Below are 16,945 nucleotides of genomic sequence, written 5' to 3' on the forward strand. Positions count from 1 at the left end.
GGCACTGGTAGATATGTAAAGTCCCAATGGACAAACACCAGGCTTAATTAAAAGCTGGGATTTCTTTGTTTCTATGAAGGGTGGTGAAAACACTGGTGGTAGGGCTTTCCCATTTGAGCTGGCTGCAAGCTATTTGATGATGCCCTTCTCTCATGGCTGCTGCAGCACAATCACAAGGGGGGGAGGGCAAACAGCTTGGTATGCTCATGTCACACTGTTGGACTATCGTGCGTCGAGACAAAAATAAAAGGAAAAACACAGCTAAACATTTGGGTCACAGGAGTCTAAATGGTCATGCTGTGAAGTCATTATTATCATGGAGGCATTTGAAGCTTACCAATCCCCTAGAGTCAGCCATTCCTCTATGAATCCTTCAGTCTAATGCTTGCTCAGAACAAAACAAGGGAATAACAGTTATAAAGTAAGAAACAACACAGCAGTGTAGTTTCCAAATGAAGAACAAGGAAAGAGTTGAGAACTCTTTTAATTTCAACACTCTTGGTGCCTTCCACAGGGCTCTCTTAGCCACTAGCACAGGTGCATGGATGAAATACCACACCTTTCCTGTTCCAGCAGCAGAGATCTAACCAGCCGCCAAGAAAGCAAAACCCAATTTGGAAGTGATTTATAAAGCATCCCAACAGAAAGCAGTGGGACCCTGTCGGTACAGCCATAAAATGTAATTTTTTACTTACTAAGATTTCAACATGAATGGCAAAACGATCCTACAGCAGAAAAGGAGGAGGTCAGGTTTTTAATCCATGCAGCACTATCCTTTTTTTTCCCCCCTATCTCATATCACCAGACAGACTCTCCTCCCTGTGAGCAGTGTTTCAGCCCTGTAACCTCCTTGCTGGTCACCTCACACTTGTCTCACCCAAGCAAAAAGAGTGACTGCATCGATCACTTGGTCCTAATCCCTGTTCCACCAGCAACCCAATGGCCTCATTTCCAGCAATATATCAAGCGACTGCAGCCCACATTGTTGGTAATGGCTCTGACCTCTGAAAAGGGTCAATACTTTTTAATCTGTTTTAACAGGGGGGACAACTGAGTTGTTAATGTTGGCCTGATTAATGTTATTCAAGCAGTAGTTGACTGTGTGGTGCTGTTTGGTAAGGCAAAGTCCAGATGCCCATGTCATAAACAGTTTGGCTCTAGTTCCCCATTGGCGTTCTGTGTTTGGAACAGAACTACAGCACAACCACAAACAGTACGTGGCACTGACTTGGATCAAACACTGCTGGCAGTATCAATACAGAGCTGAAAGGCTAACCCACTCCATCACATACAAAAACGGTTTTGATCGCGTGCAGTCACACCAAATCCATGCAAGTAAGCACAGGAAACCACAAGACAAGAGCACAAACAGTACTAAGGAACTCAAGCAAATGGTCAGGGGTAATGGTGGCCATAGGAATACATACCAGATTGACCAGCTTACCTTCACTTTGCTGGCTCCCTGCGCTGCCACTACCGTAGCTAAAGCCTGGGTCTTGGTATGCTGGTGGAAAACACGGAGGGGGCAGAGGATACTGATAGGGGTATCCTTGGCCTAGCGGCCAGGGAGCAGCAGGATGTGGAAGTGGAGCAAGGGTATCTTGATCAGAGGCTCCGCTAGAACCATTGTTGAGGTTCAGTGCAGCCATATCTGGAAAAGAAAGGATAAAGATTGTACTCTTCCCTTATATAGCTGACTCTTGATTATCAGTAATGGCTTATGCACTTGGTGTGCCCGGGAGGGACACGGTTGTGATGGTTCACTCAAATTATCACACGTGGTAGGGCAGATAGGGATATTTACCACTGAGCACCAAGGTACCTCTCCAGCATTTCTCCAAGTCAGGGGGAAATAATTCTCATTTTACAGACTAGAAACAGCATGAATAACAAGCAGGAAGTCTTTGGCATCTCCAGAAATTAACCCTGCTTCCTTGAGCCCCAGTGCAACAAGTCCATTCTTTTCCAAATGCTCTAATTGCTGGTCTAACAGGAAAATTAACCACGCGTCATGCAACTCCAGTGTAATGGCCTGATCTGAAATGCTCAAATTGTCAAATTCCGCAGGGTTCTCCTCTGCGCATCCTGTGAGCACAGCAGAGATAACACACCTGCAGCTTTGCCCTTCACAGACGTAGAACTTACTGCCACAGAGGTCTCCAAAGACATAATAGCACTGCTCTGAGAAGGTGATTTTGTTCACAGTGTGCCTGAGGTAGCCGTGTTTTAACATGCTGCTGGCATACTTCCTTGCCTCCCGTCGGTCTTTGAAGCCTTCCACGTGCGTGTAAAGCCAGTCAACAACATCTGCTCCTAAAATGAGAACGGGTATGGGAGACTCAGGAACATCCAAATCAAGTTACAACAGGCAGTGGTTAAGAACCAGCTGTACTTACCTATTACTGCATTGGAGATGGTAATTTTTAACCACATCCTGTCCCGGATTTCAAGGCCTGAGTCTGGAAGCTGCATGACCTTGACAATAGTAGCCATGTCACTCTTCACAGTTAAGGGAGATTCTTCTAATTCTAAAAGCAAAAGAAGGTTACATGCTTCTTTGAAATGAACACAGTCTGAAAAGGGTTGGATGAAACATTTCAAGATACAGCTTCACCAATGCAAAACCAGATAGAAAAGTTCCCTATTTCACCCAATCAGTGGCATAAATTAAAGCTTTCATGGCAGTTCTTGGAGAGACTGTGCTCAGTGCAATCAATTCAGTCACTGCCATGCCAAGTCCCCACAGGTCTTCAGTTCACCCATCAGCTCTGCACTGTTTCAATCCACATCTCAATAAGGTTTATCCAAGATAGAACACAAGGAGTTCCATGATCACAGCTTTTCAATTCAACCTCTGTAGAGGTTTTCCAGCTTATTCCTTAACCTTTGCCTTGTCCTTACTGCATAGAATTCCATCAACTTCTCTATATACAACAGGACTATTTTTTTAGGATGCAGCACCCAATTCTACTTCCTGCTCCCATCTTCTCACTCCTAGGAAACTCACATCCAGCACATCTGCTCCGTGCTGGCACTTCACACCTTCCTACAAGAGGAATTCAGAACCCTCCTCCCCTCCCTCCTCCCAGCCCCCCCATCACCCACCTTTCCAAAGCACATGGGAACCAAGTTTGCTCTTTCCCAGCAACTCAGAACGTTGATATAAGGTACAACAGGCATGAAACAATGAAAACTGAGAATGCTTCTTTCAGTGCGTGCACTGCTGATACTCGTGAAAATATCCAATGCCATCCATGCATGCAACTTCAATACTTATCAAGCGAATAAACACTAACATTTGCTTTTGCTTGAAGTTAGTTTGGTTAGTAGCAAAAAGCAACATCTTCATTGGGGGAAAAGAAAGCAATACATATAAAAATCAATATTCAATACCAACGAGGGGAGCAACGAATCATTTCTTCTTGGAGACCTGCAACCTGCCTGCAAAGAACATCACTAACTAAACCATCAGCAGTATTTTCTGCTATGCAGACACGAACATTGAGATATAAATGCACTATTTCTCTCTTGCTTTTCCTCTCATCTTCCCTTCCTCCCCAGCTTTGTCTTTCCTGGCAGGGAGGCCCACAGGACAGGTGCTCTCTGCCCTTACAACCCTGTGGTGCTGCCTGCTGTGCTCAGTGGGACTGACATGAGGGAAGTGGTGCTAAACAGAAGGTCATAGGAAAGCCCTTCTTGCACCCAGGAAAGTCACCTGGCATAGAAATGAGAAGCTGTCTCCTGAAACGTGGTTCTGCTTCCAAATAACCTTTATTTTAAAAGTATCATTGAGAGGGTATCTGCATTCCACGCTTCCCAATCACATTGCTATACGTCAAGGCACATGATACATGAACAATTCAAGAGGAAAGAAAGAAGTGTAACAGACTCTTGTTGGACAGCAGTCATCAGATACATTGATTCCAGCAACCTTTAGTACCTGGGAGGCTGAAAACACACCTCAAGATTAAGCATCATGTAAGTGGTCCACTTGCTTTCTACTGCAGACGTCCCTTCAGTGGTGCTGCCCGCTGTCTAAAGAGCCACTGAGCTACATCTACAAAAAGAATAACCTCTTTTTCAATAGAAGGTGAGGTGTAACTCTGGGTACAAATCCACTTGTAAAATCAGAGAGAGGGAATGAGAAAAGAGGCATTCACCTATGCAGTCCAATAGGACTGAGCTGGGCCCTGTAAAAACAACTTCTGTGTTTCAGCCTTTACCCAGGAAAGCCTGTTCTTAATCACTGATATCACACATTGATCTTTTTAAGTCCTCAAAGGGTTGGTTTGTATGTTTGGGCTTTTTCCTTTTTAAATACATCTTGTTGGTTACATGGATGAGATGATATTGGAGACTGCCCCATATAGATGAAACAGGAAAGAAGGCTGAACCCTAAACTGAAGGACATTTACCCTGTTTGTTTGTTTTTCCTGGTTCAATAAATTCCAAGAGGATAAAAAAGTATAAAAGAAAGCTACATAACTACCACTGAAGATCTTCTAAATGATTCTTCAGTACCCAGAGACATTTATCTGAAGGAAATGATTAAAGTTCCTAAAGAAAACAAGAAGAATTCAAAGAGGAAGCCCTCACGTTCACCTGCAGGCACAAAGCTGGGGGCCTGCCATGAGACTTTAAAAGGGACCACAAGCCACTTCTTCCTGCTCGTGAACCCTGGCAAAACACAGCTGCATTCATTTCTGACCTTTAGAAAAAGGCTTTTTGCTCCCCTTAGGAATTACAAACTTAAGAAAACATTCAAGAGCTCTGTGATGGCTGTCGTTTTCATGGTGCTTGTGGCTGGGGTCGGCTTTGTACACAGCTCTGCACTGCTGGCCCCGAGCAGAAGATGCCTGCCCTGTGCTGGCCGCAGTGTGACTTACTTTCCGAATCGGGAATTGAGCTTGTTAGTGAGGAGCTGGTAGATGTGGTGATGCTCATGGAGGGGCTCATACCGTAACGGGGGTACGCTCCCGTCATGGCTGTGGTATGAGAGATCCACGCTGCAGGGTCAATTGGCCTCACTGGTTCAGCTGCAAAACAATCAGAAAAGGAAGAAAATACATATATATATGAATGAGTCAAATGGAATCCAATTTGCAGTAAACAGCAGGATCTAAATAAGTCCTTCCATTCTGTTCTCACAACTGAGACAGCCTCAGCAGAAGGGAACCGAAAGCACCTTGCCAGCAGTATTTGGTTTAGTCTAGGAATGGCTACATCAGCCTCACAGGATGTAACCATGTTAGCCCTGTTCCTGCAACCATAGTATTTTTGCATCTGGGAAGCATTTTCACTCATGGGAAACAAGTTATCAAGCTTAGAAGGACTGCTAACACGCTGGCTTCGCTATCTTAAGCACAGCACTCACCAGCAGGAGGAAGCTGTGTTTGTCACATAACATAAACCCTTTATAGCCACTGAGCTATTTATTAAATCAGAACTGTTAACTACATCGTTTTCAACAGTGTTTGTGTATATTTTACTCCATGCCTTGCCTCAGATTTTAAACACAATCCATTGAAATTAATTCTAACAAGCACATATGTGGTAAATGAGGCATTTGTAACACTTAAGCCTATTTTCCCCCCAAATCTTCTATCAATTAAAAGGTTAAGCCAGCAAAAGGCTAAGAGCTTAACCCAAAGTCATGTGAATGAAAAGAAAAACTCCCATGAAATCAATGGGCAATACAGTCTCAAAAAGAGCATCTTAAGCCTCTAAAACAACACATCCAAACTTGAAAATAGAAGCATGGAACTTGCAGGGAAAGGAAATCAGATGCCAAGAGAGCTGAGAACATTCTGGATCTTGATGGTTCCACAGGAACTCGGCAAAGAGCATCTCTATGTGTACTCACCCCTGGGGATGGTGAAATAACTCCTGGGAGTGGGATCCCAACATTTGGCTACCGTTAGGCTAATAGGTCTAGGAAGAAAGAAAACGGGTAAGGGAGAGACTCAGCTTCCCCCAAAGAAGTTGTAACAATCACAGTGAACTCTGTCAAACAAACTTATTCCTATCAAGTATATTCTGAGAAGGTTTTTGAGATGCTCGTTAAAGCATTTTCAGTACAGACAGTATCAGATGAGTTTCTGTTTCCCGTATATCATGGCACTGCTGGTGAAATCTGTTGAATGATCAGATCCCAAGACATTCAGACTTTCTTTCCATAAACAAACAGTGCTACTGAAACCAGGCAACTCCCAGTTTGTGTTGGCTTTGGCTGGTACATTGAAACCAGTCTCATCACTCACACCGAGGAGCTCAGAGTTGAAACCAGCAGCCACACCAGTTGTTTATTCAGATCAAAATGTTGATTTCTGTGAGGTTTTGCTCAACACCAATAACGAGTGCAGGGGACAAGCAGATTTGTTAAGATGCTTACCCTGGCTTGGAGACTATTTCCCGTAAAACCCGTACTGCATCATCATTGCTCATGTTCTCAAAATTGACGTCATTCACCTGAAATGACACCAAAAAAACAGCCATCAGGCTTAGCAATAGGAATGGTAAAGCCATCTTAGTTATTTAGACAGAAATATTGTTTCTCAGAGCACATCGACTATCAGACAGAGTCCCCAGAGATCCACAGATTTAAATGATAACACTTTTTTTGTCCCCTATTTCTCTGAGTATGGATGAATTCTGCTGATTGTTTACCAGCTTTGTGGATCTGGAGCTGAAACCATCAATGTGAAAGAGAGCATTGCACGTTTCTGGACACGGACCAACCTGCAGAAGCATGTCTCCTGGTTCAATTCGTCCATCTGCTGCCACAGCCCCTCCTTTCATAATAGAGCCAATGTATATGCCACCATCACCCCGGTCATTGCTTTGTCCTACAATGCTGATTCCCAGGAAGTTATACTTTTCTATACAGGTACAAAGTGGAGGGTGGGGAGGGAGATAGAAAAAAAGAGAAAGCAAACAAATTGATTGAAATGATAGTGAAGAACATGTCGGCGGGGCTGCATTTGATTCACATCTACCCTAATACCCCAGCAGGGTAAACTGAGATAAGTTTGCCTGCCAGGTTCAGGGACAAACAGCAGGGGAAAAGGTGCTAAATGCATCACCTTTTCATACAAGACACTGAAAAGTTATGTTAAAAAAACATCAAGGGAAATAACATAGTCTAGAAATACAAGCACAACTCCATACTCTGGGTCCAGAGCTCCAGCTCCTTCCCCAGGTCTCTCAGGAAGAACACTGAGCTGCTGGTGCAAATGGCTCCTATTATCCAGTGCTGGACTGTGAACCCAGGCACTGTCAGAGCTGCCATCCGAGCTGCCTTTCCCTTCAGTCTAAAAGGATTTCTTTCAAATCAATCAACTTGATTGACTCCAAAGGCTACTACACCACAACAAAACACACCATAGCAAACATTGCTCATCCTCTTACCCATGTTGAGTGTGACCGTGATGATATTTAGTGACATGGTGGAATCAGTGATGCTGCTGAACGAGGATGACTGCAAAACACAACAGAAAATTCTCAAGGTTTTAAGGGGCTCCAAATAAGACAGAAAACTAATAAGCAACTACTAATTCATCAGGAACTCATTAACAGGTTTCCACCCAGAAGGTATCCAGAAACATCTAATGGCCTTTGAATCCCTTTCTGATTTGCATGCTACACTCAAATACAGTTCACCTTCTTGGAAGATGATGATGCCAGCCTTACCCTGTCGATCTGCCGCATCCTTTGTTTCCTCCTCCTGCGCTTATGCTTCCGTATGAGCCGTGATGAAGTGCTTTGCTCCGTGGAGCTGCTCAACCTGAGGGAAATTGAGAGCAAATGTCAACCCCACAAAGCTGAGCCATTCATAGTTCTCTGCACCCTGCCAAAAACAAGGCTGATTCCCACAAACCCCAAAGAGAGCCATCATTCAGACACCAGCAGCGAGCTGACAAAGCACTGCTCTCAACTGCTGCTCAATCCCAGCACGTGCTGTATCTTCACCTCACCCTAGGAGCACAGAGAAGTTACCAGCTCTTCTACAGCATGGATTAAAGAGTACGTTTTACCAGCTTGCTTCATTCTTGGAGCAACACTGAAAACAACAGGCGTGTATCAGCCTGTTTTAAGCACCCTAAGGTTGGAGGCAGCTGCTTTCTGCTCCTTGAGCAGTGAGCCTGACTCCATGCCCAAAGAAAAATGCATGCTGTAAGAACAGCTGCACTTTAAACAATGATTTGAGTGTTTATATTATTTTATGTGGGCCTTACCATGGTGCTCTCACTTTCTTCTGCTGCTAACCACTCTGTAAACTCTTTCACCCACTGAAATAAAGTAGCACTCATTAATAGCTACTACCAACTGGTGGCAGAATTGATCATCATTTACTTCTGCGTGTTCTGTTCTTTTGCTTCAGGTCTTTCAAACTTGTACACCCTAAATGCATCACATCCTACACATATATCCCTTAGGCTCTCCTATGTTATGAAAGTGAATTGTTCTCACTTTAAAGTGAGTGGACTGAGGCACAGAAGGAGAGAAGTGGATTTGCTCAAATTCATTTCAGAAGCCTGGAACAAAGTCTGGATCTCAGAGCTGCCACTGCATCACCAGAGAGATCTCTCTCCTTTACTTATGACATTAAGAATGGCAAAAGAGACAAAGTAACGCTCCACTATTAACTAAGATCAAAACCAATCCAGCCCAATACAACACAAGTAACTGAACTGGCACAAAGAAAACCGTGCCATTTTTTTTCCCTTCATTTCCACAGCCCTATCTTCAAAGTTTTAGCTGCACACTGGCATGCCACTGTACCTCAAGTACAATCTGATACTGGCAATCCCAAAACAGAGCTTGCTGCCACAGGGTTACAACCCACCACGCTGGGAAACCCAGGTTTATTTGAGTCAAGGACGCCCAGCTGAGCATTACCAATGATGGAGCTGCTCAGAGGGCGTGAAGCTCTTCATGTTCTCTTTAAGCTCATATAACTATTTCAGGTATGTTAACACTCCTTTTTCCCCTCCCAACACGGCATATTAATTTAAAGAGCCAAGAGGTGATTTTTTCCTAAGGAGATCAAAGATCTGATAGTCTCCATCTGTAGAAGCAGCCCACAGCACCTGCTTTTCTGAGCTCACCCCTTTTCCACAGGGAAGATGAAGACGTCTCTCAAATGCTGGGCTCCCAAAATTGAACCTGTTCAATGTTTACTGCTGTTTTTGCAAGTATTGGCAATGACTGACACAAAACCCCCTTGTATTTTATAATCAGTCTCCTTCTTTCTATCCCCTCTTAGATTTCATTCTGCTCCCCTTCACCCCCACAATTCAGCTCATACTTTCCAGCATGCAGCAGTAAGGGACAACCTGCAGAAAGGCAAGGCGTGCTGCTCCCATCACAGTGAACCTGCCAGCTCCAAAAGGCAGCAAAAAGAACAGGGGCAAGAGACTGGGGAAGCTCTACCGCATGAATACAAGCCAAGCAATAAGATGCCTTCACACACTACAAAAGAGCTGTGAGCACCTGCCCTCCACCAATTACAGCATAAATTTGGTGCTCCAATCTGCAAACAAACACTGCGCCCTCAGACTCTGTTCCCAGCTTGTCACAGTGAATTGTACCAGTTACACTGAATCAAGAACAGTGACAGCAAGTTGCTGACAGTAACCCTCCTGCTGCATACATAGGTATTTATTTGCTTAAGAGAAGACAGAAACAGGTCAGAAATGTCTACCACAAGCTCCCTACACCAGCATGTATCCAAAATACCACCTCCTGCCTGCAAACAAGACTAACATTCAATTGTATCACATACTGAAGACAAAGGAAATAAACATCCTCAAGCTCTCCACTTGGAAGTCAGCTGTAAGAGATGCTGCTGCCTTAGTCAATGACCTCCCCTACATACAGCCCCCCCATAAGGCAAGCTCTGACCCTACAGCTGTAATTAACCAACTTACCCCCTTCAACCTTGTGTTCCCCAGGCCTCCGTCCCCAGCAGATCTGGAGCATGCTCCATTTGCTATTTGACTGTTTTTGCCTCTAAAGGAAACTTCTCCCTGCCAGCACGATCTCTCATCTGCTCAAAAGCATCATCGCTGTAACACAACAGCATACCTCGGAGCATTCCATTTAGTTGTTCTTCCTGACTAGCTGGCCTGGCAGCTATTCTGTGTGCCAACAGCTTCTGCCCCAGCCTAGAAAGGAAAAGGCCTCAGCTGCAGCTTCGAAGAGTCACTTTCTTTGCAGGTCAGACACAGGAAGCTTTATGTTATTAATATATACAGAAAGACTGAGCTTGGTTTAAAGTGATGTGCTTCAGAGGCCACCCTGACCATGCTAATCCTGCCCTACTGCATTTCTTCCTGCCCCGGTAATGGTTAATTTATGTCCAAGAAACACAATCAGCTGCAGGGCTGTTGATGTTTGTGGGTTTTTGTTGCCGGTTTCCTCTCATTGTTGGTTTTGGTTTTTGATTTTGAAATGGGGGAAGGAAGGGTTGGAAGCCCTACAAGGCTTTGGAAGGCTCTGATCTTCCAGCCCTAATGCGTATGAATACCCACGTAAAGCACAAAAGCATCCAGGTAACTCATTTGCTGTGTCTTCAAGTGTTGGCAACTTCACTGTAACTGCAAAAGAAGCTCATAAACCTAATCCAGAACCCAGCCTGAAACATTCACTTAGTTACCCTTCCAGCCCTTTAGGAACACCCAGCCTTGATACATGATTTGAAGGAGCTATTGCTCTTCAACAGGTATATAAGCTATGACTAACTTTCAGACCAAACAGATCAGAGTTCAATAAACTAATACATTTGTAAACAGAGCCGTTGTGTAAAGATCTCCATGACCAGTGGATCTTCGCTGTTCCTCTTCTACCTGAAGTTTAAGTACATCATGCTGCACCTTCCCTTCTTCATAACCATCTGCAGTTACAACCACAGGACCCGTAATTTGTTCTCTGCCAGCTCTCAGTGATCTCTAATGGTTTTTCATGGCCCATTTGGCTGAGTGTTTTAAACAGCTCTAGGGACAGTGTTTAGAGAACGCTGGCACCAAAGAAGGGAAAATGAGCCACACAGGCTTTGATTGATTTTGCCTATTTAAAAATTGTTGCTGATGGATTACCTGTCCTCAAATCATATCTAGCAGGAAAAAGTACATAAACCTACTGATCTTGTCAGTCAGGATGTTTTGGGACAGCCCAGATACATGGACCAGCAGCTGGGAAACAGATGGAAAGGGGATTTAATGGCTCAGTCATTACAGCAGTGCCCTACCTGCTGGTGTTGTCATCATCATCTGAGTCGATGAAGCTGCTGGATTCCAGCTCACTACTCATCATGGTAGAAGAGCTGTCGTAACCAGGGGGGTGCTCACGATGTCTGTCCAGTTTGGGATGGCCATTGATCCGAGGGACTATAAAAAGAAAACAAATGGTGTATTAATGGGCAAAGAGGAAGGAAGAAACGGTGCACAGTGAGTGGCACTGCTTTCACACTATGACCTGCAGCCAACTGGTATGGGTTACCATTTCCACACGGAATACAGGCCACAATGGCAATGCTGTTCACAAAGCACGCACAGGTATTCCACCCTCAGTGTAACCCAGACTCCGCTCTGGTTCGATGTCTGTCCCGCTAATAACCAGAGACTTCCTGCCCCATTGACACTCTGCTCCTGTTTCTTCATTAGGGGACGATAGAGCCCATTGAGACTGTCTGACAAAGGCTTTTCGATGTGTCACAGAGATTAGAATAAAGCATAGCCTCAGAGGTTAAAGTATGTCCTCCTTGGCTTTTATCAACAGCAGAGCTGGTCCTGCCTGAGGGACAAAGGCACATCAAAGTGCAAAATCAAACAGGCCTTGAAAGCCAGAAGCAGCGGAGCAGCATCTGCTCGAAGAGGTTGTAAAGAGTGTTCTGTAACCCAGCAAAGAACAAAGGTGAGAGTGGTCTGGGAAGAAGGCATAGCTGAGCTGCCATCCTCAGAAAGTCCTGAGCAATTATTGACACGAAATCGTTACCTCTTTATTAACAAAGACTTGCAACCCCATCCGTGCAGCTCTCAGCTGCATGCAGAGGTTACACTCAGTGCCGTCCTGTCCCACTGCAATCATTTTGTAGTTGCAGTCCTTTACCACGCTATGGTAAAGCACACATACGCTTGTAGGGATGACTGGACATCTGGAAGTGCCCTTTGCAAACATGTGGGGATCACAAGTGAGGAGCACAGCCCCTGCCTGGCCTCCTGCAGCAGTTACATTCACCAACTCCATGCTGAAGCACCAGAATCCACACATTGCACCTGCAGATGTGCCAAGAAAGCAAGCAGCAGCTACAAAACATCCTCCAGCGCCAAAGAAAACTTGTCTCTTAATTATCTCCCTAATTAGAACTTCCACAGTCCCATTCCCCAAAAGGGACAGGGAGCTTTGTTCCAGTCACAGTGGGGTCCCAAGAACATATGCCAAGCAGACCTCCCATGTTCCTAATTAAGATCCTCTCTCTACTTTCACTTAATAGGACTTTGTCAACCTTCCAAAGCAACGCGAACTTTTGTTGCTTTAAGAGAGAAAGTGGAGCTCTGACATCTTGACAGCTCAACCCTTCTGAACTAATTTTATTTGAAGTTAATGCCAACGATTGTTTTCCTGCTTATTGATGTGAAAGGTGTTCAGGAAGAGATGTATTCCCAAGTTGGACAAAAGCCCCTTGGGATATAAAGCCTCACTAAAAGAAGAAATCACTTCTCTGCACGTGCAGCCTCCAGCTTTACCACCATTATGTCTTAAAATACACACATCTATAAAGGCACACACACACAAAGGTAACTTGGGGAGCTGAGCAGTGAGCAGCTGGGGAGAATTCAGTGCAATCCAGTTGCAATCTAAAAGGAAGCTCTTGCTATGCACTGAAAACCAGTTCTTAAACATCAGGCCAACACAACAGATTATTCTGCACAGCTCACAATAGAATTCTGCTCTCCTGCTTGTGTGATTTTTGTTTTACTCCATCAGATCTTCATTGTGCATCCCCCTTTCTCTTCCCTGCCCCATGGGTTCTCCAAGTCAGAACAGGAACCTCGTCCTCTTGAACTCAATTGCACTGTGGTCAGGGATCAGTGCAGCAAGTTCCCCTGACCTGCACAGGTTCTAGTTCAAAGTGTCCATGCCTAAGCAGATCCCAAATAGCTCATCAGCATCTTTTCTCACTCTGTCCTGATTGAAATGAAGCCTATAATAAACTACTGAATTCTTCTTGTGGAACAGGTACTTCTTTGTGCAATAGCCAGGGACGTCCTCGCGGTTAGGGTGGGTAACTCTCTGTCATTCACTTCACACCAATGATGTGCTCCACCAGTTGCAAACACTACATGGTACGTGTTATTGTACTCCTCAGTGAGCTGACAGTACAGCACACACATCCTGGCTACTTATATGACTAATACCTGTGGAACAGCCCATGGGCAGCTCATGGATCCAGTGAGGAACGCACATCCTGCCTCTCTATGAATTACTAGAGCTGTAATTTTGGTACTACTTAAACAAGCCTCTGCAAGATGAAACAGATTAGCAGCATTTCCTTCTTTCTGTAAGGAAAAGAGGATTCACCACTCCTTTCCAATGCCCCCACAATTGACAGTGAACCAGGAGTCATGACACTGCTGCCCCCTCCCCTTCCCATCCCTCTTCTTCTATGACTCTTCCCCCATTTAACATCCATTTAATGCATGATCTCTCAGCTTGTTCTCCTGAAGCTGAAGCCAGTTTCAGCTGAAATAATACAGACCCATTTACTGAAGCCAAAGGCAGCCTGCAACACGTGCTCTGGCCACATTAAGCAAGCCAGGAAGGGAGGGACACACACGAGTGCAAAGGATAACATGCACTTAAGACAGGCAGGCAAATGTGAAGATGGTATTTTTAGCTGTTCGGTGCACAACCCTCAGGGTTTAATGTTGCCATACAGTAAACGAGCAGAGAAGAGACACAGCAGGAATGAAGGGCATTCAGCAATGTCAAGTGAAACTCGGCACCTTACAGCATTAAGCTTCTAACGAAAAGAAAACCCATACAGAGAGCTTGTAATACACAAGAAATTATCTGGCAGCCTACAGTAAACACAGCCAATGCCCCTCAGGTAAACTGGCACAATCTGATTCTACAAGGGAAATGCATTCTGTGGATGCTTTGACATATTTCCCCTGTTAAGATTCCAGGCTTGAACTGAGCATGACATGCAGGAATCACTTTGCTGAGCAGCTTTCTTTACAACCTAATGAGTTATAGGAGTAGCCCTAAGAAATCAGAGTGTAAAAGAGCGTAACCAGGAATCACACAAAGGACGCAGCAAAGCCTCTAAGAAGAGGAGGAAGAAGCAACAAAGGAGTCAGGCAATAAACTAATGTGAAAGACAAATCACCTTTCAACCATCTTCTAATACCAAGATTTTGCCACAACACTTGTTAAAAGATTCTCCCTGTTTCTGTGATTTCCCACAGGGATCTGCAAGCAATACCATGCAAAGACAGCTCTCAGCTCCACCCACTGTTTGAGTAATTTTCATTCACTCTGAGTCACTTACAAGTCAGAAAGGTAAAATGAACAGAAGACACCTGCTTTTAACACACAGTGTATGCGACCTCTTCTTTTCTGATACTTCACTGGGTGGAGCTGTGAATAAAGCCTGTGATGGCACCTCTTGGGTCCAAGTATTCCGTATTCTGGGCCATTTTAGACTCAATGGGTGGCATCTATTAATTCTTAATTAAGCCTGGAAATTCTTGTCTGGCAACAAATGAAAACACAAGCTCACTTTGATGTACAAACTAGAGTCAAGGGATTATGTTCTGTAGTTTATATGTGTGTTGCAGTTATACCAGCATATAAGACTACCTCTGGTCCAAGCCAAGAGAAATCAGCAGAAATCACTTCAGAAGTTCCTGGCTCAGACCTTGCAATGCTAAAATATAAGGCTTTCCAATTGTCTACACTGCAAACTCCCAACACTTCATAAAGATATTGTGTCCTTCCTTTAAGTGAGCAAACTTGAACAAGGCAGTCGAGCCACAGTGGTATGGAGCTCAGCGCTGGCTACATCATTATCCCCTCCCAGATTGTCTTCTAATGCTACAGCTTCAGTCTATCAACCAAAAGTAACTCCCTGCCACTTTGCTGTAGGTTACCCAAAGCTCTTCGGAAATGCTGAGCTTCAAAGTGTCTCAAGGCAATTACCAAATTCCTCTATTAAAGTAATAACAGTCCCTCCAAGCACGCAGGAATGCAGACGCTCTCTTCTGTGGTGCTCACGCAAAACTAGTCGTTGCTCTAAAATATTTCCTAAATGAAAATGAAAAAGGGGAAATATGATCCAGACTCACCATCTTCGTGCCCTTCTCTATTCCTCCGCCGATGTCTGTCTCGACGGTGGCTAATAACTGACTCTGTTCCTGTTTCGTTGTCCAGTCCATCCCGACTGCTGGCAGCATTTGGGCTGTTAGAAAACACATAAGGAAGAAACAGTGGAGTCAGCTTCTTTTCTTTTTAAATAAAAACAGTTGCATTTGTGAGCTATTTGGGCTGTTAGAATCCAGAAAACTACTAGGCAGCTCAGCTACAGACCTGGCTCCTCCAGACTGCTCTGCTCACCTTAAAACTACCTGAAGAGTGAACAGACAGTTTAGCAGCCATGCCCTGAGACACAGGAAAGGGATCATTCTAGATCGTGATCCAAGATACATATAGAAGCACGCATGAGCTCCTCCTCTAAAACCAGAACAGCACATGTTCTACCAGGGGCTTATTCTCAAGTATGCACTCAGACCAGGAACCAAATTGCCTTTCCTACAATTTCTCCACGTCTATATAAATCAAACTCTGTGCTTTGGCACACTTCCTCAAGTGCTCATTCCTCTGCAGACAGTCTTGTTTCCCTGAGCTGCAAGTGCAGCATGCTGTCAGCCAAAGGGGCAGAAGCTGTATCTTACTGCAGCCAGTTGTAAAGCACAGTGCTGACCTTGAAGGCAGAAGTCCTGCAAGTCACAGCAAAGCTTGAAGTAATTAAGTGCATGTCTGTGAAACACTAAGACAGACCCCAGGTCCTTTCCTCATCTTCTCAGCCTTCCAAAAGCCACACAGCTACACCAGTGCATTGCAGCACTTCATCTAATGAGTCCCTGTGAAGGGCCATTATGAGCCAGCAAGCTTTGGGCAAAAAACAGAAAGATCCTGATGACCACCTCAGTGGCCACATTTCTGCCATTCTGCTTTTGTGAAGGCTCTACTGAGAGCCAGTTTCTTGTTCCTAAAACTAATTAATCAGAACAAAAGGTTTCAAGGAGGCAGCAGAGAACTCTGCCCTGTGGCTTAGGGCCACTTTCTGGGACCAATCTAAACAAACAACTCCAGCTCCTTATTCTTGAACTTCAAGCACTACGAAAGGGCCCTTTCTCAATTCACTTAAATCACATTGCTTTTTCTCTTCTTATTCCAGCAGACGTTTGTGCAAACCAACAGCAGCAGCTGCAATGCAGCACCCTGAACATGTAAGACCACCTCTCTGCAATCATCTGTTCCAAGCTCACCGCTGAAGAAAGAGATCAGTCGCTAAAGAGTTGGTTGGAGCAAAGGGGACGATGGAGATGCTCTTCTCTCTACAACTGATGGTGAGCCCAGGCATCTGCTCAGCCTGATGGATGGGCACTCATTGCTGTGCATCAGTGGAACCCTGAGCAAACAAGCACAAGCAGGCACATCTGCATGGCTCCATTTAAGAGAGTTGCTGAAAGCTTTCTGCAAGTGCACACCCACACACCTTCTTTGCACGAATGAAATACACTGACATGCCCACCACACCAATTAGGAAACAGGCTGTTAGTCCTGTCCAAGCCCTAATGATGCTACCAACAGGTAAACACGTATTTAAGCGCTGATACAACTATGTCTGCATTTCTCAGATCAGCCCAATACAACTGAA

General features: G+C 44.7%; 1 protein-coding gene across 5 annotated transcripts in view; it reads right to left on the reverse strand.

Moving 5' to 3' along the window:
* Positions 1-16,945, reverse strand: part of DVL1 (dishevelled segment polarity protein 1) — a 48,241-nt gene that overhangs the window by 5,310 nt on the left and 25,986 nt on the right. Inside the window, exons 4-15 of one of the 5 annotated variants that reach the window (XM_015882137.3) lie at positions 15,351-15,463; positions 11,249-11,387; positions 7,690-7,783; positions 7,408-7,477; positions 6,739-6,878; positions 6,392-6,468; positions 5,864-5,931; positions 4,887-5,036; positions 2,397-2,528; positions 2,146-2,313; positions 1,445-1,651; positions 338-384 (exon numbers count right to left, since the gene is read on the reverse strand). In XM_015882137.3, coding sequence (XP_015737623.1) covers positions 374-384; positions 1,445-1,651; positions 2,146-2,313; positions 2,397-2,528; positions 4,887-5,036; positions 5,864-5,931; positions 6,392-6,468; positions 6,739-6,878; positions 7,408-7,477; positions 7,690-7,783; positions 11,249-11,387; positions 15,351-15,463 — 1,369 coding nt within the window. In that variant the 3' untranslated portion in view covers positions 338-373. Of the gene's footprint in view, positions 1-337; positions 385-1,444; positions 1,652-2,145; positions 2,314-2,396; positions 2,529-4,886; positions 5,037-5,863; positions 5,932-6,391; positions 6,469-6,738; positions 6,879-7,407; positions 7,478-7,689; positions 7,784-9,929; positions 10,177-11,248; positions 11,388-15,350; positions 15,464-16,945 lie in introns of those variants that run through there. The other 4 variants (XM_015882134.3, XM_015882135.3, XM_085509058.1 and 1 more) reach the window with 4 other exon arrangements.

The sequence above is a fragment of the Coturnix japonica genome, chromosome 9, assembly GCF_054131305.1.
Source record: "Coturnix japonica strain WE chromosome 9, WE-NBRP24, whole genome shotgun sequence".
NCBI classification, from domain to species: domain Eukaryota; kingdom Metazoa; phylum Chordata; class Aves; order Galliformes; family Phasianidae; genus Coturnix; species Coturnix japonica.